Source organism: Polypterus senegalus, chromosome 1 (assembly GCF_016835505.1).
Source record: "Polypterus senegalus isolate Bchr_013 chromosome 1, ASM1683550v1, whole genome shotgun sequence".
NCBI lineage: Eukaryota > Metazoa > Chordata > Cladistia > Polypteriformes > Polypteridae > Polypterus > Polypterus senegalus.
Window position 1 is genome coordinate 193,877,906 of NC_053154.1, and position 27,181 is coordinate 193,905,086.

Genomic DNA, 27,181 nt, shown 5'->3' on the forward strand with positions numbered 1-27,181 from the left:
TCAATGTGTTTAAGAAGTCTCCAAAGACTCTTTCATTTGGTAAATTTCTGTCTAACAAGAAACTGTAACTAACTTGTGTATTTTAGCTCTTCAGAGCTCCTATAACACTAATCCCCAAACAGTCCCCATGACTGATGTGTAGTCGATTATGTTGACCTCTTTTTTAAGGCAGTTTGGTTAAAACCATCTGCTAAGCAAATAAATGTAAATGTAAATATACAGTGGGACCCTTCACACAACATACTATCTCAAGTTTCTTTATACAGCAAAGAAGACTACATCAAAAATATAATATGTGAGATTACTCGATGTATAGTAAATTACAAAGAAATAAAGTCTGAGGGTTCTTCACAATAACAATAAAGATGACAGAACACCACAGTGAGTGCAGTTAGACTAAGAATACATTACTATTAGTCCAAATATAACAGAAATAATGGAGCTCAAGTGTTATTTGAATAAACAGATGATTGTTGTGGCCCCTGCAATTTGCAGGAAGAAAGAAGAAAGTGTCCTCCTTGTTTGAAGCCCGATTTGTCAACTACCATAGCACATTCTGACTTCCAGTGTTTGAATGTCAGCGAATACCTAATTACTGTATGAATACAGAGATAGTGTATATTTGTTTTATTTTGCTTTACAATTTGACTGATAGTGCATCTTTTATTTGCTGTGAGACAGTTAAGGCCTTTCTCCTGCTCCCTGTGGCTGTTTTGATAATTGTTCTGTGATCAGTTCAGTTCCAGATGCCGTGGATTATGGTGGGAATGTGTGACTCATGAATTTGAAGGGATTACAACCTGTGAAGAGTATGACTCCATCCTAGCCGAACACTCACGTGAGTTTCTTAAAATTAACTTTTTTGCAATATACCAGTATGTGTTAATGCAACATTGGTCCTGGAGAGCCACGGTTAGTGTAGGTTTTTGTTCCAACCCAGTTTCTTAATGAGAGGTCAGTTATTGCTAATGAAGCACTTTTTGCTCAAGTGCCATATTTCTGCTTCATTTTAGTGGTCTTGCTTGTTAAGGTTCCCCACTCTTAATTGCTTATTTCAGTCTTAAACAGCTGCGTTCAGTGTTTTAATGGCTTTGTCTTCATTAGCAATAAGATACAAATAACAAAGGAGCCAGCAGTTCTTCATCTAACTTGTTTCCATTTGCAGCTGTGTGGATTCATCATGTACTATTTGATTTAATAAAACACTTAAGAGTAAAATGTGACAGACTGAAAATGATCTGTTTATGCTTCAAATCATTTAGATGATTTCATTGGAAAGGAAAAAAATCTTCGCCATAAGGAAGTTACTTTGCAGACTAACATGCCATAAAATTAAATAAGGTATGGAGTTGATAATCATTGGTTTCTATTAAGCAATTGGGTTGGAACAAAAACTTTAGTAAAATGAAATATTGTTTTTGAATAAAAGGTGTTGATAATAGTATTCATTAATATGTCTGTTTAGTATTAGCCTTATGTTTTTCTTACTACTTTTCAAAGTTCACAGCTAATGTATAACATTAAATGACAAGCTGTCATTGTGTTACCCAGTAAAGCTGGTGGCCACCCGAGCACTGATGATCATGGCAGACATCCTAACAGGATTTGGCTTCATCATACTACTCCTTGGACTTGACTGCATAAAGTTCCTGAAAAATGAGCCTGGCATAAAAATACGCATCTGCTTTGTGGCTGGAATCACATTGCTCTTGGGAGGTATGGCACTGATAGTCTATTGTGTGGTCAGGACTTCTTGAGCCTGTGAGTGCATTGCAGTGTATTATCATAAGTACAGCATTATTCATCCTCTGGTCCAATCCTGGGAGTATAGTTAGGTCAGTGAACAATATGTAAAATAGACAAGTGCGCTTCTGTGTTTCTTCACAAATACTTCTAAAGGGAGTTTGACATCCAGATGGCTAATATTTCCTTCTGTTTGTAGTCCAATACAGATTTGCATAGAGGCAAAGTTTACCCTGGCACCACCCTTGGACTAGCTCAGATCACAATCCCTTATTCAGGCCACTTTAGCTTTGCCAGTGAGGCTGATCTATACATTACCAACACAGGATAGGACACTGTTAGATTGTCCAAATGCAAAAGAATTAACTGTATTTTTATTGTGGTCTTGAAATAAGACCTTTTTCTTCTCTTTGACTACACTTCATATTGCATGACACCACTAACCCACCCCCCAACACCCCTGCCAGAATTGTAAACTCAGAGCACACCCTGACTCCTCATTTCAGTCTGCAGAGGTTATAGCTGATCCTTCTCAGCAGTTATTTTCTTTATTTAAGACTTTACATACTAATGATCACAAAAGAGAAAATAACCCTAAATTTGTACTGGAATTTTGTCACTACTAATGGTCACTATTTAGATAACATTAAGGGAACAAAAGTCAATTTAGTAGGAAGAATTGACCAAGAGCAGCAAACATTGGCCTGTTAAAGAGTTTTAAAATAAACAGTAATATTTATATGAATACTGTTTAATATTCTTAAACCCACTTAATCCAATTCAGAGTTCAAGGAGGGTGACGCCTAACCCAGCAGCACCATGCACAAGGAAGGAATTAGGTACGGTAAAGGCAGATGTCTGTAGCAGGACCACTCAACACACATCTACACTTGAACTCATTCAGGTGCCAATTTGAAATTGCCACTTAATTTGGTTTGGTTTTTTGGATATTTGAAAAGAAAGATGGAAAGAATGTGCATATTCCACATAAACAGCATACTTGTACAGGATTCAAACTTGGAATACTGACTCTGTAAAGCAGCAGCACTAACAATTTTGCCAATCCAGTAATATTTTATTTTATACCAGTAGTAACAGTTACCATAGAAAGATATAGGACAAATGACAATGAATGTTGAAGAGGAGCCACTATTTCAGTCTAATTTGCGGTAGCATCATAATGAGCAAGCAATGGCTTAAAAAACACATCATTCTCAAATCCATATAATCCAGTTTTGGCTCACAGTAGAATCAAAGCTGCAGAACTGGGCACAAGGCAGGAGTTGGCCCTAGACATGGTACCAGTCCTTTACAAGTCCCATTCACATAAGGGCCAACTTAGAATCACCAGTTAGCCTAAGCTGTATATCTTTTGGGAGCAACAGTACCAACCACTGCACTATCATGCCCCCCGGCATGTCACTGTTTTAATTACCGTTCTTTCCTATGGAGCTGTTTGTGAAGCTGACCTCTCACTTTGTTATATACTGCAAGGTCCACTCGTCTCATCTTTTGTCATTCATTGTCAATGAAATGTCTCATCCGTTTGTCTTGACACTGAGCTGCTGTCACGGCTCCTGTTCATTTTTGTGGCATGAGATCTTCTTTCTGAATGTTAGCCTGTGAACAATCAGCATGGCCATTGCATTGTGGCTGATGGAATTGTTCATGGAGCTATTTGTCATGTCATCAACAACCAATGTCACTGCTATTCTTTTCCTACCAGCTATGGCATGCAACCATGTTCAACCATGGCACGTGCCCACTCATCTGTTCTTTTTTGCTGTCAGCCGTGGCTCATGACTGAGACATTGCTGTGCTATTCTTGTTAGCAATGGCCTGTACCTTCATGTTTATTCTTTCTCTGTCAGCCATTAAACATGACCAAGCCATGGCTTGCCATCGAAAACACCCAAGGCCCATTAAGGTAGCCAGCACCTCCAATTTCTTGCTACCATTGAGCATGTCGCCTCAAAATCTTTTGATTGAGACCATTAATTTGCTAGTTTTTGTGTGACAGATGGACACCCTTAGCATCTTATATATGAGAAAGTAGGGTGAATTGACACCTTTTAGGTTAGGTTAGGTTACAACTTGCCTGATGAAGGGGCCTTAGCTGCCTCGAAAGCATGCATTTGTAATCTATTTAGTTAGCCAATAAAAGGTATCATTTCACCCTACTTTCTCCTGTATCAATCAATGGCTAACACGGTACAATACTCTATTGTCATCTTATATATGTAGATTTTAAAAGAAACTGGATGTCAAAATCTTAGTAAAAATTCAGAAAACAATCTATTCATCAATGCAATATCCAACCCTCTTATCCTGTTAAGGGTCATAGGTAGTCACATCTTATCTTTGCAGTAATGGGTGCAATTTAGAAACCAACCATGCATGGGACCCCAATGGGAAACTGCGGCATTACATATTAAATTCCTATGCGAACTGAAGATACCCTGAATTTTGTAATTGATACTATAAAGGTAAAACTTGGTAACTAATCAAACCAGAAGTCCAATTAAAAGCTGAATAATAACTTTCCTCAGTACCAGGCCTTCATGAAGTTATTGGAGTAGCTTGTTATCAACGCCTTTCCACATTACTTTCTGTCATGTCCAGGTTAGCCACAATGGAGAAGAGGTTCATCCTTTTTTTACAATTCTTGTAGACCTTGTCACATGTTCCCCCAACATTTAATACCCCAGCTCTGTCAAATCACACTTCTCCTGACATCCCACTGGTTTTGGACCTGTGACAATTATAGCTTCTTTAGATAAAAGCAAATAGTATTTGTATAATATACAATCGCTGATTATTTCTTAGGGGGTTACAGTGTCAAATCTTGTTTATGATGAACTGTAAAGTCATATACTGTATATAAACTGTGCTGGTTGTCCATTTTCCTAACTCAGAAAAGGAGAATAGTGCAAAAGGAGGGGTCTCACAGCTCTTGCAGCCCACTTTCATTCCTGTAGGTCTCCCGTGTGCCATTCAGAGACCACAAAAATGCTATTGGCTTACTCGGCCCTGTAAAGGAGTGACATCTTGTCCAGACTGGCTTCTTGTTTTTTTTTATTTTTATCTGTTTATTTTTGCAGCTTTCTACAGCCCTGTATTTGGGTATTTAAAGAAATGTAACCATGTGAACCACAGTAAGATTAAGCAGGTTCATAAATGGATGGATGGACAACTTCACTTTCACTCTGGGTCCTATAAGTAATGTACATTGTGTGCTTTCTAGGCTGCTCCCTCATATAGGAAAGAAAAACTGTGATTTAGTGCAGAATTTCCTAAACTATTTCTGGCTTTGTACTTAATGAAAATTTCAAGTAGCTGCTCAGGCAATTGGAGCAGAAGATGTGCTGTAATACTGCTGCATTCCAAGTGTGTCCATCTGCTACATTTTCTTCTGTCTTTTGCAGGTATTCTACCCACACTGCCCCATGTAGACATATATTCCATTGTCCTCTTTGAGTCAGTAACATATCTAAAACTCAGTAAAGCTGAGATGTGGCATCTTGAAAAGTCATTTGAAAGCAGACTAGCGGCAAATGAAAATGTGTTCTCTTGTGTTTGTATAGTAAACAAGACCCACCCTTTCTTCTGCAGCTATACCTGGTATGGTGGCATCGGTGTGGTATGCTGTGGGAGTGTATGTAGAGCGCTCCACTCTGGTCTTCCACAATGTCTTCCTTGGCATCCAGTTTCAGTTTGGCTGGTCATGTTGGCTTGGTATGGCTGGCGCTATGGGATCTGGTCTGGCAGGAATGGTGCTGACCTGCTGCACCTACCTCTTAAAAGGTAACAGTCACTTCTGGAGAAAGAATCCTGGGCTATGATCTTAATCTCAATTGAGCAGTGGGGGTGATTACAATATTTGTAGAAGCAGCACAAAAGGAAAGGTAAGTTGCATGATTCATTCATTTTTCATACTTTTTTATCCACAGTGTTGCAGGCGGCTCAATCTACCCTGATTATAAAGTTGGAACCAGCCCTTGCATCTCACACATATACAGTAAATATGATGGCTTGTTGCAGTTTAAAGTGGTACATCTCTAGACTCTAGAGTTTATGAACACTGTGTGGAATTTGTATGTAGGTTTTTCAGGTACATTCAATACCCTAATACACCCCAACACATAGGTTAGGTTAATTGGCAACTCTAAACTGACTTGGTATGAGTGTGGCCCACCAAGGACAGGCATTCTCATCTGGGCTTAGACCCAATATTAGTAACATTTGGAAAATGTGGCTTCTGAACTTGCATGTATGGATAATAGTGCCTGATGGAAATATTATAAATAGAACTTCAGTCAAATGAAAGCTTAACAAAATTTCAGAACCTTTTAACAGTGAATTTCCAAATGATGAAACATTATTTTAAACATGCAAGAGAGTGTGAGGTGTTATATAAAACACACAACAAAAAACTGCCTAGAAATGTTTTGTCACCAGTAAAGCTCCCTGCCAGGAAAGCACATGTTATCAGCACAGCATAAATTTATGAAGACACTAAACGTTCTTACTGTAATTGTTCCAGTAAACACTCGAAATGTGATATTAAAAGTGCAACTTCATCTCTTCCAGATGTGGGGTCAGGACACAATCATCCTCCTTATTATCAACATTCTCGGACAGTCAAAGGAAAAAAATACAAAACAACCAGCCACTCATCCCCTGCCAGTATGTACTCCTACACAAAGACTGAAACTGCTAAGAACTATGCCATTGACACAAGGGTATAGAGTCCAGGGGCAGAGCTCACCGCTGTTTCTTCTTGCACATGTGTGGTGTGTTTGTGTTCTGCCTCCACTTTGCATTGAAAACATCTTAACCTGCTGGACAGAAACACAGCGGCAAGCTTGTTCCTTGCAAACTCCACATTTGAGCTGAAATCATCCTTGTCAACACCCCACTGAAACAGAAAATGAGAGATGTCTGTGAATCTGGGACAGCTGAACTGAACCACTGTTTACAAATTATCTCAAATGGGCCTTGTAAATCTCAAGGGGTCGCATGAAATGTGCAAATCAGTAGCTAATACCTATTAGGGGGCTCTCGAGAATAAGGGGGACATAAAAAAATAAAGAAATATTGTAGTCACACTAAGAATGTTGTCAGTTTGGCGACTAGGTCTGCACAGCCCAAGTGATCTACTAGCAGACTCCTTTGTGGAGAGCTGACCTTCTTGCTCCATGCCTGCATTACATCACCATGCATCAGAAGACAATTTATCATAAGGGCTATTGGGGAGATAATAAGGGTGCTTTGGAAAGCCCGACTTCTTCTGTAATGTCTATAAAATTCTTGTCCTCCTTTTATGCTGTGATTTACAGTAGCTTTTGTTGTTTCATTTTTAAATATTCTAAATGCTTTTTCTTTGAGGCACTCCTGGTGCTTAAAGGTGTAGAAGTAAGCCATGATCAAGTTAGACATTTGCTGCTGCCTGCCTGTATGGCAGCAAAGCAATGTAAGTGAAGAAAATTAAATCAACAGTTTCTACGTCTTTTTCCTGCCATGTTATTTTTTTTTGTTTGTATTATTAAGCATTCTGAATGTCGACAAGAAGTCACTGTGTTACCAAGTCACCTATTCTTCCTCTCACTGGTTTACATGTTTTAAACAGTACCTCACTTACCTTGTACACGAATATAGGTCAGGATTCTCTAATTTTTATGATGATCCAACCTTTCAAAGGAGAATGATGGGCTGGAGGTTAAGAACTATTTAATGTGCATCAAAAATATTCTGTATCATTATAATGACTATCTTCTTGTGGTTTAAGCTGTGTTTGCTTGTTATCTGACAGATGGGTAAGTCGAAGTTGGACGTTTCATATGAAGTTGGAGTTCCAAGGTGGTGATTGCCATTTTAAAAAAATATTTATATCTCTTTAGAAGCAGGGAGTGCTGGGCTTCCTTGAAGCTTGTCTGTTAACACCGGCACCTGGGTGGCTTCTGTATTATATTCTACCAACACTGGAAGGGGCGTGACCTACTTCTTTGGGGAGGTGACATTGGTGGTGATCCATGTTTTTCTCTTCCTCCATTCTCTAAGGAAACAGACGGAACAAATTTTAGCAGAGGTGTCACACCCAATTCCTTCCCTACATTTGTCCAACCCAAACCTCTCATGTCTGACACTAGTCCGTTTGAAAATTGCATTTGGAGCACTGCGATAACGCCTTTAATATGTTTAGTTTGCCTTTTATTTTCACAAAAAAGTACGCTATATTTTTTTATTGCTTTTTTTACAGAACAAATAGCAAATCAAAAGCGACCTCATGTTGCTCCCAAAAATCTGACCCAGAAACTTCCATGAACACAATGAAATGGGAAAGTCGAGACATCACAAATAGGAATTTCTGGAAGCTCTGCCAGCATGTGAAATGCATTTAAATGGCAAGTGTGAATGTAATCTTGGTAGTTTATATACAGATACACTCCACATATGATGCACACTTTAAACCAAGTGTCTTTGGGAAAACGTACAGTCATTGTGGACCATTTGTAATGTTTTCAATATTGATAAAATGATCTGCTCTAAAAAGAAACATTTGACACCCCTATTGCATCTTGATTTTTAATGATTTAAGTATTTTGCTGCTTAGTTGGTATCACACATGTATCTAACTGTGCAGTCAGTCATTCAGCCTATTTACAGTAAATGGAGAAAAGTAGTCACTCTGTTGTTTGGTATCATTGTGTGCCTCACTCTGAACATGAACCTGAGAAAGCAAACGAGTAAGAGTTTTCTGAGGTGATCAGAAAGGAAATTATAGACAATCACGTTAAAGGCAAAGGCTATAAGACCATCTCCAAGCAGCTCGATGTTCATGTGAAAACAGCTACAAATATTATTAAGGAGTTTAAGGTCAATGAGACTGTAGTCAACCTTCCTGGACGTGGCTGCAAGAGAAAAATCTAAAGAAACTGGAAAGAAGGATAGTGAGGATGGTAGACAAAAAATACAAGACAATCTCCAAAGAGATACAAGCTGAACTCCAAGGTCAATGTCCATCAATGTCTGATTGCACCATTCATCACTTTTTAAGTGACAGTGTAATCAATTGAAGAAGACCCAGGATGACTCCACTGTTGAAAGAAAAACAAAAAAAACCCAAAGTGGACTTTGCTCAAATGCATACTGACAAGCCACAATGCTTTTGGGAGTATGTCTGTTGGACTGAGGACACAAAACTGGGGCTTTCTGGCAAGTCGCATCATTTCTATGTCCACAGACAAAAAAAGTGAAGCTTTCAAAGAAAAGAACACCATTCTTACTGTGAAACATGGAGGTGGCTTTGATTATGTTTTGGGACCACTTTGCTGTGTCTGGCATTGAGTGTCTTGAGTCTGTGTAGGGAACAATGAACTCCCAAGACTAACAAGACATTCTGGTGTGAAATGTACTGCCCAGTATCAGAAAGCTCTGTGTTAGTCTCAGATCATTGATCCTCCAACAGGATGATGACCCACAACACACAGCTAAAGGCACCATAACATGGCTAAGAGCAAAACATTGGACTGTTCTGAAGTTGTTTTCTGTGAGCCCTGATTGGAATCCTATAGGACATCTATGGAAAGACCTGGAAAAGGCCCCCCTTCAAACCTGACAGTTTGCTCAGGAAGTGTGGAACAAACTACCTGTTGACATATGCAGAAGTTTCATTGAGAGCTACAGGAATTGCTTCTTTGCAGTGATGGCCTCTAAAGGTTGCGAAACAAAATATTCTTTTAAAGATCTCTTCATTTTTGTTCATGCCATTTTCATTTGTGTTATTATTTGAAATATTCTGTTGAATCAAAACTCTAAAGCAAAGTCTGATTTTTGTTAATGATGGGTGCCAATTACCATTGTCAGTTTTAAGTTATTTCAGAAACAACTGTAGGTTCTCCTTTTTCCATGGAGGTGTAGCAACAAATTTGTCCATGTCTGTATTGCTGCAGGTAACTGTGGTAGGCTAAAGCAACAGAATGAACTAAGCCAATGGCTGGGACCCTCCAGTTCTGTGGACATAGTAGGGCTTTGACAGAAACCGTAATTGCAAATAAGAACTGTTCTTGTAATAAAGACTAAATGAAAATGTCAACATAACCAGGGAAACCTTGATAATGAAAACGGAGGACAAGTACTAATTGGCAAAACGCAGAATGAGCCCAGCCTGTGCAGAAATTAGATGTTCTTCCATTACCTGTGGGGGTTTTGCACTGGGTTCCTAGACCCCTACCCCCAAATCCCAAAGACATGAGCTTTGATTTAACTGGCAAATGTAAACTAACCCAGTGTCATAGAATGTGACTCTATACATGAGTGTGATCAACAATGGCCTGACAGCCCCATGCACAGTCTCATCCAGTCTGGGACCTGAGGTTGTTCTACGCTTTAAAAGAGTTCTCCAGGCATTTCAAACAAGGAGGTGCTTCCACTGAAGGAGTGTAACAAGTCTGGGCAGGGGAGCGGTAAAAATGAAATTGTGGAGCTGTACATGTCTTAATGGCAGAATCCCAAACAGGGCCAGGAACTGCTAATCATGTGTCTGTGGTAGAGAGTATGTACAGGCTAAGAGAATTAAAACTCTTTAGTCTTCAGTATAGAGATCCAAGCCCGGATAAATGGGGAGGGTTACGTCAGGAAGGGCATCCAGTGTAAAATTTTGCCAAAACAATATGCGGAAAACAATTTTGGATGATCTGCTGTGGCAATCCCTAACGGGAGCAGCCAAAAGAAGAAATCTTCAGCAGAGGTGGATCTGTAGGGATCTAATCCAGGTAGTGATAAAGCTGATCCAACAAAATTCTTTCAGTGAAATGGTGAATCAGAGAAAGGAGATGAATGGGATGTGCATTTAAGATTGAAGCCAAGAAGCGCTTTGTCAGTCTTGAGAATTCGGAAACAAATTACTGACTCATGTAGTTGTTGTGGAAACTTTAAAAGTTTTTAAAAGTATTTAAAGGAGATATTAATATAGCTTAGCGATTAGTCCTTGATGGACTGAATAGCTTCCTCTCATTTCTTAAATCTTGTGTTCCAGCTTGGAACAGGATAAAAGAACATTTTTAGCTTTAGTAGAAATGTAACAATAGTTCAAGGACAGGAATGTTTTTACAGAGGCTTCAGTGTCAGCAGTCTGATTTGTTAGGCGTATGTGGGGGTAGGCAGATGAGTGGACCTTCAGTAAACTGTGAGGAAACACAGCAGATTCTGTCATGTCATTTTCTAACCCGATTAATACAGACCAGGGGCGCTGTGTGTGTGCTAGCATAGGTGTTAGGCAGGAACAAACTCTTGGCAGGACCAACACGCCAAACACACAATTTAGGTCAACTTTAGCGTTCTTTGGACATTGGCACCATGCAGACACGGGGAGAACATGCAAACGCCATAGAGGACCTGGGAGGCGAACTCTAGAGTCCTTACTGCAAGGTGACAGCGCTGCCACTGTGCCACCCAGTAGATTCAGAGTGCTCGAATTACAGAACTACATTGATCTTTAAATTAATTTTGGGTATGTGAACTAATCAGAAGGAGTATTAGTTAAAAATATTATAAATATCTGATTGTTATGGAGAAGTTTTGGGTTTGGTTAGTGTCACATATTTCAGATTTCACAGCAACAAACCAGAGAGCAAATAAAAATCGGGAGTGAAAGGCAATCTTGTCAGGCACCTTATTGAACTGGGAAGGGCAAAGTTTTTGATTGTTACATTAATGGCTGATGAGAACAATTGTCATCATCCAAGGTCCATATGCTGGAGTACAATCGGCGCTTGCAGTTTAGGCATTGAACTACCATTACGGCATCTAAGGACAACAATAATATTCTTTTGAGAAGATACATACTGTATTTGGTTTGATCAGGGGGTAAAACAAATTATGAATTATTTTGCATGTGAAGACTATCAGTCTTCATCAAAGGTATCACTGTTTGTGCTCATTAAGAAAATCAGCCTGCAATTTTAAAATTTACTGTGAGGCTTTCATTGCCTAGCACAATCCTGGAATTAAAGCCAAATAAGGATGAGACAGCAATGACAGGATTCTTTCTAATTGGACAGGAGACAATTTGTTTCTCTAGCAATAATAAACAGGTTGAGTGATCTTTTAGTTGTTGACAGGAGAGAAATTAAAATATTATTGCAATCTAAATAACAGACAGGAAATTCGGTAACTTATTTTATATATGCGACACATTAATTTTGTTATGGTTGTGTGTTATTTACCCTGTGCTTACCTACATTCTGGTTGTGGAACTGAAGGCTTTATTCCAACAGAACATTTTGAATGAATAGCTTCTGCTGTAGAATGGAGTAGATAAAGAATGAAAAACTACAAAGTATTTTTGCCACATTGCGAGGTGTTTCTTGCAGAAGTTACTCTTCTGTATGCCTCTGATCCAACAGGCCAAAGCAGTGCAAGTAGCAGATTGTTGAAAAAAGGCTGAGTTCACCCCCAGCCTAGTGTACAGGTGATCTATAAAGACCAAAGAACAAGTGCTGAAAATAAAACTACACTTAAGTTCTTGTTTGTCATGATCTGAATAATGGCAGATATTATTTAATTCAAATATAGAAGGTTGTCTTTGTGTACTGGCCTTAGTCCAGGAAATTGGCCAATCCTGATAAAATGCCAGTAAGAGTCATAGAATAGCAAAGGAGCAAAGAAGACTTGCCCACTATACTAATGCCAATTCTAATGTGTCAAAAACTCTGGACAGAAAAACAACAGGAGATTTCAGATATGCCAAGAGGATCAGAAACTTCTGAACATCTGCAGGTTGTGCCTGTGAAGTAAACCACTTGAAGGCCTCTCAGGTGGGCTGAAATGATGGAGCCCAGTGGCGTAGCTAGGGGTGGGCCGCACATTTTTGGGGAACGGCATTATTGGCCAAAAGGCCCTGTGCAATTCGTGTGTAATCAGCAGGGTTCGGAAAAATATCACTCATGAATGAAAAAAGTAAAATTCTCTTGATTTTTATCCACAAATGCTTAAAAAATCATTTTCAGACTGTCCTTCTGTGACGGCATCAGACACAGCAGTTGAAATTTATGAGGCAATAACAAAAATAAATATTACACCAATAATAATTTCTAGGAAGATAAATAACTAATTTATAATTTGCGTTTCGCTATCAATCTGAATGTATTCTTGCTCTGTGCAGAAAACGTCCCCACCTACTACTTGTACACTACACAGGTCCTGGTTTTCGCAGCGTAATTACATTAAACTAATAATTAGAACACGGCTTATTAGTGTGTCTATACTATATTCTTGTCTAGTTGATGCTTATAAATAATTATATGTGAAAATTTATTGCGGTTTCTTTATAAATGAATAAATCTATGCAAACTTTGTTATTTTTTTCTATATATCATTTTAATTTTCTATTTAAATAGGTTAACATATTCAGATATGTTGGAGGGCGGCAAATTGAAGCACTGCCCCGCCCCAAGCGGCATGAACTCTAGCTATGCCACTGATGGAGCTTTCAATGTTTGACGTCCTTCAAGGATGTGTCAGAGACAGACTGGAAATTCAAAAGGAGGTGGACATGCTAACCCAGAAAAGCAAACCGTTCTGCACCTTCTTTGAAGCCAATTAGCAATATACTGTATATAGGCTTGTCCTGCGGTGGGTTGGCACCCTGCCCGGGATTGGTTCCTGCTTTGTGCCCTGTGTTGGCTGGGATTGGCTCCGGCGGACCCCTGTGACCCTGTATTCGGATTCAGCAGGTTAGAAAATGGATGGATGGATGTATATAGGCTGTGGATTTCTTTTCCTGATGTAGCCTACTCCATTGTTAGTGTCTGTACATCAGTAGCAGTTCACACTGTGAAAGGCAAGCACTCCATCAGTTCTGCATCATGGCCTGTTCTGGCGAAGGCCACCTAAAACTTGAAAGAGAAATAAAGGGAAAGGAGCTATATGCAAAATGTATTATTATTGTTAAAGGCTGCCACATGCCTCTTTAGTTGGAGTTTGTAAGACTTTTAAGGGAGGCAAGAACCCGTCACATCAATCCAGATCATTATTCTCTTTCCCCGTCTCAGTCCCTGTAACTCTAGTTGCCTGTGGTTGTTTTTGCGGTTTATGAAGTTCTTGGTATTCCGAGAGTAAAATAATTCTAAAACTCTTTTTTTTGGCGACCTACTGTATCATATTGCAAAGCAGAAACCCCATGGCAGATGAGAACTTCAAGAAACCGAACAAATGACAAAATCCTGAGCAGTAGATCAAAATAGTAGAGTGAGACAGCAACACATAAAGCAGTTTAAGACCCATTGCTCACACTGAGGACAGACAAAATGACAATTTCAGAAATAGTTTATTCTCTCAACACCAAAATAACCCCAAAAGACTAAGGTATCTAACAAATGGACAAAGCCATTCATACTGAAAGATAAATAAGAAAAGTGCAATCAATCAAGAAAAATGTCTGGACAGTACAAAACTACACATAAAAACACCAACCAGAGATGCCAGTGTGCAGCACATTCAGTCCCAGCACACTGCACTCCTTAGATCTTTTCAGAGGCAGATGAGGCATCATTAAAAGTACAAAAAAAAACTATTAACATAAAATATGATTATCCGGTCTGTGCTATAAATTTGTTTTCTGTATGATTCCAATCAGATCAGACTAAGAAAAAAAATCCAATATTTAAAAACTACTAAAGTATGCTGATGAGATATGAAACATAACCAGTAATCATTGTGCATGCTGCCAGTTGAATTGTGAATAAGCTACTCTTTTGCGTTCATATATTTGTAAATCTGACTCTAAAGGAGTCAGTGCCTCACCAGCCATGAACCTCACCACAAGTCACTGGATCTTTAATGTCAGCCACACGGCAGTCCCCGATCAGCTTAAGTGTTTCCATTTTTCATTCCTTATCAGTTTGGGAGCTGCAGTCCTGGTGAAGTCGATTCTACATGGTGGGAATTTCCAGCTCTTAGAGAGAAGTGTTCGTGCGCCTCGTCCTGTCTGGTAAAACAAGAGGACCGCGCGCCTCGGTAAGGCTACAAAGTGGTGCAATTCTGCCATCTTATGACTACATCAGGGAACGGCATCTCGTCTCAACAGGCTCTATACACAAGCAGGGCCGACTTACTTCTTTATTTGCTTGGCATTCCTTTAAAAAATTGACACTTTTCAGGAATGTGCTTAATCTAAAAGTAAGGCTTTGTGTTCCTTCCAGGAGGGACGACCATTGACCAAATCCATTCATCTATTTTCTGAAAATGGTTTTTGGATTGAGATGAGATGTTATCCCAGCAGGAACCAACCTTGTCTGCCAGGACATCCTCATACACAATAATTTAAACGTGGCCAATTTAAAAGCAGTGATGCGTGCAAGGAAACCATCAACAACCAATAAGAAGTATTTCAAATTTTTGTAACTCAGATCAGTGAAATTATTTTGTTCTCTCCTAGAATGCTGATATTATGATTTTGCAAGTAAGGAAAACCAGAGTTTCAAGGTTAAGCACCAATATTCACTACCCATGGCACTGGGGAGTGACAATGTGCTGCATGTTGATTAGCACAAGCAAATATGAAGTTCACTATTTTCTGTACATGTGACAATAATGACCTTATAAACCTAGAAGAATAAAACCCACAAGGACATAAGGAGAACACTCAGTCTCCACGCAGACCATGATTGGGTCAAAGTGGCTTGAGCTGAGAGGCAGAAGTAACCCCTGCACCATTTTGAAGTATCAGGTCCAACTAAACAGGTTTTGGTTGAAGACTCGACCACAACGGAGCAGAACCCACAGAAGCTTCATAACTGGAGATCTGCAACTTGACAGTCTTCATGACTTCTTCATATGAAGGAGGGAGTGTACAGTCTTGGGTACCGGTGTACACAGTGCTCACTCCTGAAGGACGACAGTGAATCCTGCTGCCAGGGTGGGGGAACTGAGATGATTCGCTCACTGTGAAGACAAAAGAAAAGTTCAGAGGCACAAGTGGTCATATGGTTATGCCTCATGTGGGGGGGACACTGAGCAGTTTAGCATAAAGTTGTATGTGTTTCACATTGATCATTTCTACTTCCCAGTATTTTTTTATTATCCTGAAATCCAAACATCAAAGACAAAAATAAGCAGGTAATTATACAGGGGACCAACATAATGGAGAAGGACACACCTGAGCAGAACCTCAGATGTCTATCAGTCCATCTACATGTCCTAAAAATGTGTCGCCAATACAAACAGCAGTGGCCACAAGTCAAGCCACTAGCGTGCATACAGTGTGCTCATTCTAAAGTCGCATCACAACCAAAGTGTCAACTAATTCCATAGAAATACCCAGAACGAGGGACGTGGATCTGAAGTAGTTGAGCGGTTATTTTGGAAAAACTGTAGCATATCCCAGAATGCTCTACTGAATAACTATTGTGAGCTGTGCTCATTGCTGTCAGCATCCAAGATGTCTTAATGCAGTTAATTTTTCAGTGCAGATGTTTATTTCAGTGGAGGCACATGGATGCTGTATTCACTCGTACAGATCTCACTCTACATGAGTGCTTATGTTGAGACGTGAGTTAAGACACCAAGCAGTAATAAGCTAGCATGTAACATTGAAGTACCAGAAAAACCTGCTTGCTGACCCAAATAAAGGAATAAGAAGATTTAAGAGCATGTGGAGTAGTAGTCATGGCCTCCCTCTTCAGATAGATAGATAGATAGATAGATAGATACTTTATTAATCCCAAGGGGAAATTCACATACTCCAGCAGCAGCATACTGATAAAGAACAATATTAAATTAAGGAGTGATAACAATGAAAGTATAACAGACAGACAATAATTTTGTATAATATTGTTTACCCCACCAAGTGGAATTGAAGAGTCGCATAGTGTGGGAGAGGAACGATCTCTTCAGACTCCGTGAGCAATGTTACACAATGCCAGTAGGGGGCAGAATCTTCAACCTGTTGCACTCATACTGCCAGTGTTAGTCTGCGGCCAGTTAATGGGAGATAAAAACCTTCTGTACTTTAAGTGGACCAGTCTATGACCTAGGTAACTTCACACACACACAAAAAAAAAACATCTAAAGCACTGGATGTTAAAACCAGACTTTAAGGACATATTCTACTCCATCCGACTTGTTCAGTCTCAAGCAGAGGAGACCCCATGGGGACCTAATACAGGTTTTCAAAATCCTTCACAGCACTGATAAAGAAGATCCAGCAGAATTCTTTCAGCTTAAGGGTGAACCATCATATACTCGAGGACATCAGTGGAAATTAATAGAAGTGCATTTAGGACTGAAGTTAGGAAGTTCCTCTGCATGCAAAGAATTGTGGGAAACTGGAACAAAGCTACAGAGACATATAGTTGAAGCAGAAACCTTGACAAACTTTAAGAAGTGTCTGGATGAGATAATGGGACAGCTCAGCTATTAGCTAAACAAAATGGGCTTGATGGGCTGAATGGGGGTCTCTCATTCATCAGATTTTGTTTATGTCCTTAACTTGCTTTGCTCCAATTGTCAAAAGTACATTGTGCAGTGTGCCTGGTCAGGACTGGGGCTAAAAGCAGTCTAAACAAGTGTTGGGCCATAAGACGCTCCAATGCAAGAGGGCTCAAGTTCAGACGTGGAGAGCCATATTAACTGCAATTAGGAGCCAATCCTTGCCACTAACAGCCCTTACTTAAGTTAGGGCTTGTAGGTGTTTTCATTCTGCCTTTAGGTCATTCTTAATGTGTAATTCTTTACCTTTCTAAATGATTTGTGGCCTTGGGCACACGCGTACTTTTCTGTTTTTTAATACAACTGTTTCCCTTCCATTTCTATCCAATTATTTTAGTATTAGCTACAGTACCTGAGACAGGTAACACAATCATTTTCAAATATTATATCTCTTGCCCTATGTGTACCTTCAGCCCTTTCGTCTGTATTTGGGTGTGTGAATGTCTCTTTTAACCAGTGCTCCTCTTCTACAGTGCATTCCCGTTAGGCCTGCATCTTAGGTTTTCATTATTTTCGAGACGCTTTTCTTATCTCCAGTCCGGTTTCATACTTGACGTTTGTGTAGGTGACTCTCCCAGCATGCTTCATACATCTTTACTCCTCCTCGTGTATCTCCCACTCACACCTCCTCTCTCATCGTGTCACCAAAGCCAAAATGTCCAATCAGATTGCTCAGTGGGAGTGGCTACACTGACCTTAGTGTTTAATTGTTTAGAAGAAGAGAGATAAATAGACACTCCCTGATGAGCACACAGGTCTAAATGGGGCCAAGGCAGATGGTGAGTTGCTGTCGTTTCCACCTCAATATAATTAATTAATGAATAGTAATAATTAAATAATTAATATAATCAATGTTAATTAGCAGCTGGTTAAGAAAACAAGAGTCAATTTGAAGCATGAATGCAGCCATTTAAGGCTTACAGAAGCAAATAACTGTTGGAAATCATAAAACACAACTTAAAGACGAAGCACAGACATGAGGCTTGAGCAGCAGTAACGGACAATGAATCAAGAAATTTGGTTGACACAAAAACCTGCAGCCACTGTAGCCGACCAGGAGTAAACTTGAATGCCTGTGCTTTAGTGGGTTGTACAATAATGTAATCGCCAGTTACACAAGTCCACCAATAGTGGGCCCAGTGCCTCGAGAGAATTGTAGCTCTGGAGCTCCAAGCACAACAGGGGGGAAAACAGAAACTATGCAGGAAATCCCCAAGCTGAGAGATGAGAGCAGGGAGACCTTTGAAGTTGTACCAGGCCTCCTGCTAATTTGTGTAATGAACAAGGGGCCAGGGGTTGATTGGCTCTTTAAGGGGAGGATTTAGCATCCACTGTTGTTGATGACAGTTGCTGAGGGGAATTCTGGGAGTTTGCTGAGACACTCCCCACCCCAGGAATGGTTTCCAGCCCTGCAAAAGTAGATCTTGGCCCATCCCATGTATAAGGTCTACAAACTTGGAGTTGGGAGGCAAGAAATTACTGTGAGAAGAGGAGTCCAGAGAAAGGTGGTACAGGTACGTATTGTTTGTTTGTTAAGTGATCAAGTGTGATATGCACCTCACCAGTTGGGGCAGGGGCACCAAACTTATGTCAGATAGGTTCAGTGGTCCAGCTAGGATTTTAGGTGTTCTTCATTTGACACTTTTGAGGGTCCTTTTGTTTATCTCCTTCCTGTCTCCAAATTCTGTTAATAACATTCCCCATTTATAATGTTGGCCTCCTTTACGTGTATTATGGCTTTGGTGTCTGCTGCACAGTACCACTGCAGGCCACATATACACATAACCAGTCCTACCATGTCCCGAAACTTGACATTCAGCTTGAATAAAGGCATGGAGAAAAAACATAAAATGTGCCACATAAGAGTTTTGTTTAGCTCATGTGTGTTTTAATGCTCTCTCATCCATCAGTCCAATTTTGGGTGGCAGATATTGGAGTGTAAAGCAACAGCCAGGACATCTCAGGGCATACTCACTACTCATAAAAGACCAATTTAAAGTGGCCAACCTACGGCTTTGGTATGTGGGAAAAGAAAACTGGTGGAATGTAACTAATCCGTCTGCATGGCTAACCACTACACTGCTTTGGCACTCCGGTCTCTCAGAGGTCTTCTTAAAATTATAATGACTAGTAGCTGTCCTCAGAAGTGTACGTTACTGCACTTAAGAGTGACCAGCGGGAACTCACCATAAATAGAATCCGAGTCATTCAGCGCCAGAACTGTGAGGGTCCGCGTTGCTGCCAGGTGGTTTTGACGGAGCAGCCAGGTCCGGATACAGCAGAGAAGGACTAAGCAGAGGACAAGTAGAGTGAGGAGTGCCAGGCAAAACCTGTGGAGACACCCAGACTGAATGTCACTTATATGTACAAGAGCCATTATAAGCGACATTAGAAATGGCTGAAAGGCACATGGATAGATTTTGCAGGCCGTCATTGTTTATTATACAGGCAGTGTGTGTGTGTGTGTGGGGGTGTCTCAGTATGCAGATAAGCCAAAATTTCTCCAGCACCCCCACTCCACTCCAGTACCCATTGTAAGGATGCTCATAGGGTATATATAACATGCAGTAAATGCTTGTATGGCTGACAAGCCTAAGGTGACCCTCCATAAACAAGATCTGCAGGCTTATTCTCTATAAAGATCTTAAAATCAGACAACTATGAAATTACAGTAAGTTAGGTACTGCCAACATATACTGTAGTAGATACTGACCTCTGTCTGCTCATACTGTATGTGTTGTGTGCTTTAAACAATGGACAAATGTCTCTAATCCTGAGGAAAGCTGCCTTGATCTATTGAGTTGGACAATCCAGATTAGGGGGTTGAGGAACTGGAGTCTGACGCAGGAGAATCAAAAAGAAAGTAAGAGGCTGCTTTGGGTGGGCTGGAAGACCATGTCTGCACCATTCTTGGTCTGAACAACCACTTTCAAAGTGCTAAGAAGCTACTACACTTAAGAGACTGAATGAAGTTTTTACACCGATATCCTTAAAATGCTACCTGACAATATTCAGCCGCAACAACAGCAATGTGAACCATCGCCTTCAGGTCAAAGTGTAGGGAAAAACACGACCAAACACTCATCTATGTAGGATACCTTATTCTGAGCCTGTGTCTTCCATTACAGAACTGTGGGGAGACAAAGTCTATTGTAGTAACACTGGAAGAAAGACATGAACCAACCATGGATGGGGTTCCAGTCATAGCGCACACACCTAAACTCACCAGTAAAGGGTCAATTTAGAGTCACAGGAGCCAATGTTAGCATATCCACATCAATAAATCAGATTTTTTTTTTTTGGGCTCTTGTGCAAGGGTGTGACCCACGCATCACTAATATATATATATATATATATATATACACATATAATATCTATTGATACGCATTTAACCAATTTGCAGTGTAACCGATTGACATTTTTGGCGTTAATTCGTTTGACTTCATCGTTTCTCGTTGCTAGGATTGCCCGTGTACTCGTTTTTTCTGTTAATAACCCTTCGTGATGAAATTCTTCAAATGATTTGGACATAATACATCTTCTTTAATTGGGAACTTAAAGTGAGGAAAATATTAAATTTTTTAAGAGCTGAGAGAGCAGGAACTGTGTCTGACAAACGAATTCACAGGAATGAGAGGTGAGAGTACCGGGTGCATGGCTGAACATGGTTGAAAAAAGTCTGGTCTCGTCCCAGGATTGTTTATATTATAATCTGTCTATTATTATCTTCAATTGGCATTACCCACACTCCACTAGATTGGTTCAGATCCTACCTCTCAGGTTAAGGTTTGTTAACCTTAAAACTTTCACATCCCAACCCACTGCTGTTACTTCAGGTGGGCTGTGTCCTGGGGCCCCTCCTTTTCATTATTTACCTCCTTCCCCTTGGCAATATCTTTCGTAAATATAACATTAGCTTCTATTGTTATGCTGATGACACCCAGCTCTATCTTACTAGCAAACCTACTGTTTCCTTTCCACCCTCCTCACTTTTTGATTGCATAGGTGAAATCAAATCCTGGTTTTCTTCAAACTTTCTTAAATTAAATAGTGACAAAACTGAGGTTCTCCTCATTGGTACAAAATCAGCATTATCCAAAACAGATCATTTTTCATTTGTTATTGATAATTCCTCTGTGTCCCCTTCCCCACAGGTTAAGAATCTGGGTGTCATACTTGATATTACTTTATCCTTTCAGTTCCACATCAATAACATCTCCCAGTCTGCATATTTCCACTTGCGTAACATTAATCACTCCCCACACCACTGCTATCCTTGTTCATAGCCTTGTCACTTCTCGGCTGGATTACTGTCATTCCCTTTTCTTTGGTCTTTCTCGCAAATCTCTTTATAAGCTTCAACTGGTCCAGAATTCAGCTGCCCGTATCATTACTAGAGCCCCCCTCTATTCACCATATCACTCCCGTTTTGCAGCAGCTTCATTGGCTTCCAGTTCATTTCCAAATTCAATTCAAAATTCTCCTACAAACTTTTAAGGCTATCCACAACCTTGCCCCTCCATATCTGTCTGACCTCCTGCATGTTGCCATTCCCTCCCGTACCCTTATATCCTCTTCCTCCATCCACTTGACTGTCCCCTTCATCCGTCTTACCACTATGGTGAGCAGAGCATTCAGTTGCTCTGCTCCCCAGTTTTGGAACTCACCACCACCTGAGCTTAGAAATATTGAGTCATTTTCACTTTTCAAATCTAAACTTAAAACTCATTTGTTTAAGACTGCTTTTTCACTTTGATTACAATTGCTCTGACTGATTTTAACTTTTATATTTTACTCTTTTTTTATAATCTGTGTTTTGTCTATTGTTCAGTGTCCTTAACTGTTTAGAAAGGCACCTACAAATAAATAAAATGTGTTATCATTATTATTATTTAAAAAAATCTTAGGATGATACGTGATACATCCCACAAGACAAGGCAGTGACACAAAATGACAGCTGCTGTACAGGCTTTTAAATGTTGGAAGCACTGCACAACATGCACATCATGCAGTACTGCACAAGCAGCAGCAGCAAGCCAATAGCTAATCGAGCATTGAGGAGGTAAAAAAATGTATTTGTTTCCCATTGTATCACCGTTTAAGAGCGCATTTCGGAGGAGCAATTGCATCTCCTCAGCGTGCGTTCAGCTCCCCTCTTCACTACCCATGAGGCAGAGATGGGACGGGGTTGGCCTATAGCACGCCCCTTTTTTGGGGGGCGGGGTTAGGGGGTTAGCGAGCTAAGCAAGCAGGGGGCAAAGTCGCAATCAGATTACTGGTGTGGTTACCTACCTGGTAATGAATGCTCCTGGTTGGTCGGCCAGTCGGCAAACATCCGCTACATCCTCTCAGTTGCGAGAAGCGTACAGTATGTGATACAGTATCTGCAGATACTCTAGCATATTAAATACAAATTCACATCCCATCTACACAGATGTTATAGCACGTTTCATTTCTTTCTATTGAGTATAGTGTCCTTTCATTTCTCCGTATCTATTGTCTGTAGTACCTCTCGTATCCGTTTATCATCAGCTCTTTTCTATCATTCCCATCTCTCCCAATACACTTCTTTCTATATGGCACCTTTCGTATCTCTTCAGACCCTCCAGTGATCTCCTATACACTCAACTCACCATATATACCAGATCTGCTCGTCTCCAACCTCAGTGCACCTAAAAGTAAAATGAAAAGAGTAAAAGCCAGAGAATATAAAATGGAAAAGTACAAAAGGAGGGCGGATCGCTCATCTGCTTACATTTGTTTTGTTTCACACGAGTTATCTGCATGCACCACCTTTAAAAAAATAAAAAGAACACGTTTTAAAGAGTGAACTTGTAAGCTCGTTGTCCATTCATCTTACATTCCGACAGATGTGCTGTGTTCTTCCTTCTATACAAAAGTTTGGGGTTTTAAACACTTGAGAGCAGCGATTGAAGTCCATGGACTGTACTCGGCCCGGCGCCTCCGCGCTATTTTAACTAATGGCCACTAGCCTGTTTTTGTTTTGTATTAACGACGTATTTGCAAATATTTCGCGCCTCATTCGGTAGTTGCCGTTCCTTTAATATTTCTGCAGCCACTTGAGTTTTATAACAACAAATGAACACATACCAACTACCTCGGAGATGAAAAAATCAGATTAACGCAAATGAAGACCACCAATACGAATTACCAAGCAGACAGGGACTTGGCTAAGGGGACTGACGGTTTCTACCAAATAATACGAAGATTTACATTTCAGTTGTTGTTTATCACGCCTCAGATAAATTGATGGGGTATTCTAAAGATGAATTGAGAGGTTCTGCATTGACCATTACGAACAAACCCGAGGGTGGCGCCGTGCTGCTTGTTGGTTGGACACAACAGTACGAATCCCCCTGTACTCTGTCCAGATTACCACTGCTGTATAGTCGCCACCCGCGTTGACCTGTCATCATCTGAACGTGCAAATGTTCACTTTCATAAAGCAGACTGTGCTGCTCGCCCCTTCGGCCCCCGTCCTACCTGCTGAAGAGCGGCGAGTTGCAGCCCGCGAGCCCCCCCGATCGCCGATGGGCTCATTCCGCCTTCGCGCAGCCCCACGACTCGCAGTGCGACCACCGGCAGAGCGGAGTAGGTGATCCCTGCTGCTCGCTGTCAGTGTAGCTTTAACCAAACGAACCAGTGAGACTGCCTTTGTGCCGAGGCCCACGTCCTTCACTAATGTCATTTGTTCAATAACGCCCGAGCGTGCAAGCTGGTGTGAACTGAGGGGCTGGAGTGTCCCATTTACATTTTGTCCTACATGTCCATTACGGCAGGGCCACGCTTCATTAAATCGCTGTTTTACAGGTTCCACCATTACCTGTTACACATTTACACCTCAGCGTGACAATCGGTGTGTAAATATTAACTAGAGCGGGGGTCTATGAAGTGGGTCCTGGTGGGCCGTAGTGCCTGTAGGCCCGGGCTTTCTTCCCACCAGATTGCTTATTTAGAAGCAAATCTTTGCCAAAAACTGAGCTTATTTGAAGGCTTGTTAGTGTTTCCATTCTGCCATGCCAGGTCATTCTTATATTCTTAACAATCGTAGATTTTTTTCTTTCCCCAAGGATATCGGCCAAACGATTTGTAGCCTAAATCAGATGGAAGGGTTACAAAAGCAATAATTATCTTCCCACTAAGAAATTGGGTCGGAGTTTGGTTTCGTCCGTTTCGGGAGATGGACTCTGTTAACAGCGGTGTTATTAAACTGTAAATGACCCGGCAGTCAGCGCTGGCGGCATGGTGCATTGTGGGTATTTCTGTAACGTTACTGTTTGTACTGGGCAAGCAAGGCAATTGATGTCCTGTTGTACTATAAATGTTATATGTGTTTGTGTTGCAGTTGCTTGGGTGGGCTTGGGTCATTTGCAGCCCAGGAGTGGTAAGTGTAACAGTTACCATCATGGAGAAGGATGTCTTTCTGAATGACCTTGGCAATGGCCTCGCAATATGTTGAGCTTTGTTTCTGACTATCTGCTCTAATAAAAAGATACAAAAGGACAGAGCTGTGTGTTGTTAGATTCCATCTATGCAATTATGTACGGAGACACTCGGGGTCGTGCGGTGTATGGGACACGAGTGTTCGCTTGTTTAATGAGCTGGGTACAGCTGCGTTCATGACGCTGGCATTCCGCTGGCCGACCAGCTTGGGGAAGTGCGCAGTAGAGTTCGCTCCGAGAACTTCAATACTCAACCACCGGTTGTTACAATACCTTTTTGTTTTTTTACTATCATCTAGAGGTATCCTATATTTACTAAACCCGAGGGACTTTAAAGTAAATGCAAGTACTGTATATACAAGCACGAGTAACAGAAAAGGGCTCACAAAAAAACAGGAAAGGCAGCTAAAGCTTAAAGTCTAAACAGGCCTCGAGATCAAGGGGCGGCCTGCCAGAGACTAACCTGGAACGGAGAGTTGAAAGAATAGCTTTCCGAGGACTTGGCGCTGCACTACCGGCTCCAGCCAAGAGTGGAGCGAAACTGCAAGTGAGTCGGGCCAGGAGAACTGGTCGATTCTTGAAGGTTCATTGGAACTGTGCTTGGCCTTACTGACCCGTTGTCCAACTCCAGCAGGGATAGCTAATCGAAGACCACAACGAACAGTCCGAGCTGAAGGTAACGATCACCACAATGATTACTGCTCTCTGGAAGGGGGCATAAAGGAGATGAGTAAATATACTGTACTGTATAAAGGACATACACAAGACAAGCGAGAAGCTGCTTCAGGACATTAAAGATCAGGAGAAAGCGTTTAAGTAATCACTTTGAGGCAACCTTTAAATGCATGCTAGAAAGAATTAGGCAAAAAAATACAAGAAAATGTAAGTCTGAGAATAAATGTAGAGCACTTGGTGCTCAGCTTGAAGACGTTAAGCAAACATTCACGATTCCTATTGAAATACAGCTGTAGTTGAACAATTGGTATCTACTGCTGACGAAAAAGCAACGGCGGCAAATTGCAAATGCAAAGTGCTCGGAGACACAGTAGATGCACTGGAAGATGGATACATAAGGAATAATATCAGAACTGAGGGTCTCCCAGAAAACCGTGAAGGTCCAAACCAGTGAAATTCATAGTTGAATTAGTGTTTAAAATAACGGGAGAGAACTTGAAATCAGCATCTTACCGAATACTTGAATAAATGCTTCAAAACCTAAGCCTTACTGTACGTTTTTCCAAATTACAATCTAAACTAAATGTGATGTCACTTTTCTGACTGAAACAAGCAATCTTGGAAAATAACCGCATTTGTATTTTTCATGATTTCTCACCAACAGCTGCTAAATGTGCCGCATTTTATAGCATTAAACAACCTTTACGGAAAGCCAAAATCAGATACAGCCTCTTGTATCCTGCTAAATTGAAAGTGGATATCCAAGGCAAGTTTATGGTTCAGTTCTGTGGAAGCAGCAGAAAAAGAGCTAAGAAAACTGATCCCGACACTTTTTGAAATACGATCGTGAGTCACATCGTGTCCTGGCAAGGCAAAGGAGGTTTTACCTGGAATTCGGTCCATTTGCAATGAGACCTTTGTCGTAATTATACGTTCTATTTTCTTCTCGGCTATTTTTACGTTTTAATTACATTAATAATTATAATAATTTTAAGAAATGGGCTACACAGGGTATCACTTTTTAAATTACTGCAAAAAGACACTTCACCGATTCACACAGGGGTCCACGTGAAGGTCCACTTGAGCAGTGGCAACAAAGAGCAGCCGGAGAAACACATCTGGACCCAGACATTCTAAAAAGCAGCTGACTTTGCCAGCGACATCCTTTCCTTTAGAATTTTTGTTAATTTCTCCAAGAAAACTGCACCTCCTCTCCAATCAGACAATTTTCTTCAAATCTTCTTTTACTTTCTTCACCCACCTCCGTTTTGCCCTTCCCTTTTGTCTTTCCCTGTACAGTACTTCCATTCCCATCACTCTTTGTCCACATATTCATCGTCTCTCCTCATCACATGTCCATACTACTTCAGCTCACTTTCGTTTATTTTTGTAGATATCTCTCCCACTTTTATTATACCTCTGACTGTGTCATTACTTATTCTGTCATTTTTGTAACTGTAAATAGAAGTAATGAAAGATAAACACTGGACGGTTTCTCCTTGCTGTATTCCTACCCCGTCCTCCGATTGCAAGTATATAAACAAAATCTTAGTCGCTAAAACGCTGAACCCTTTCCCTGTCATTTATTAATCACATTGCCCAAAGCAGAAACAACTTGAACCTTCATGGAGCCATTTTCAACACGGTCACTAGACCCATGGGGACCAATACAATCCTCATAGCCAGCCCTGTTGGTGCAAGTGGTTGCATTGAAATCACCCATGACCAGAGGAGTGTCACCTCACGGGCACCCATCAACCTTCTGAGCAAAATTGCAAATAAAATATCTCACTCACAGAGACATCACTCAC

At 40.6% G+C, this 27,181-nt stretch overlaps 2 protein-coding genes across 5 annotated transcripts in view; one reads left to right on the forward strand and one right to left on the reverse strand.

The window, feature by feature from the left end:
• The window catches only part of LOC120537181 (claudin-16-like), a 61,919-nt gene extending 55,106 nt beyond the window's left edge, over positions 1 to 6,813 (forward strand). For 2 of the 3 annotated variants that reach the window (XM_039765940.1, XM_039765924.1), the window contains 4 exons: positions 736 to 838; positions 1,552 to 1,716; positions 5,356 to 5,547; positions 6,334 to 6,813. In XM_039765940.1, coding sequence (XP_039621874.1) covers positions 736 to 838; positions 1,552 to 1,716; positions 5,356 to 5,547; positions 6,334 to 6,491 — 618 coding nt within the window. In that variant the 3' untranslated portion in view covers positions 6,492 to 6,813. The remainder of the gene's footprint in view (positions 1 to 735; positions 839 to 1,551; positions 1,717 to 5,355; positions 5,548 to 6,333) is intronic. The other variant, XM_039765931.1, reaches the window with a different exon arrangement.
• A 7,577-nt stretch (positions 6,814 to 14,390) lies between these two features.
• On the reverse strand, positions 14,391 to 25,252 carry LOC120537203 (transmembrane protein 207-like). Of its 2 annotated transcripts, none has more exons than XM_039765973.1 (5): positions 25,159 to 25,252; positions 22,988 to 23,025; positions 22,866 to 22,904; positions 19,420 to 19,562; positions 14,391 to 15,687 (listed from the first exon to the last, which is right to left on the reverse strand). In XM_039765973.1, coding segments are annotated over exons 2-5 (393 nt in total). In that variant the 5' UTR covers positions 22,990 to 23,025; positions 25,159 to 25,252; the 3' UTR covers positions 14,391 to 15,478. The 2 variants fall into 2 exon arrangements, with proteins under 2 accessions (XP_039621907.1, XP_039621899.1); XM_039765965.1 differs by lacking the exon at positions 25,159 to 25,252 and adding an exon at positions 23,737 to 23,941.
• Positions 25,253 to 27,181: the final 1,929 nt, after the last annotated feature.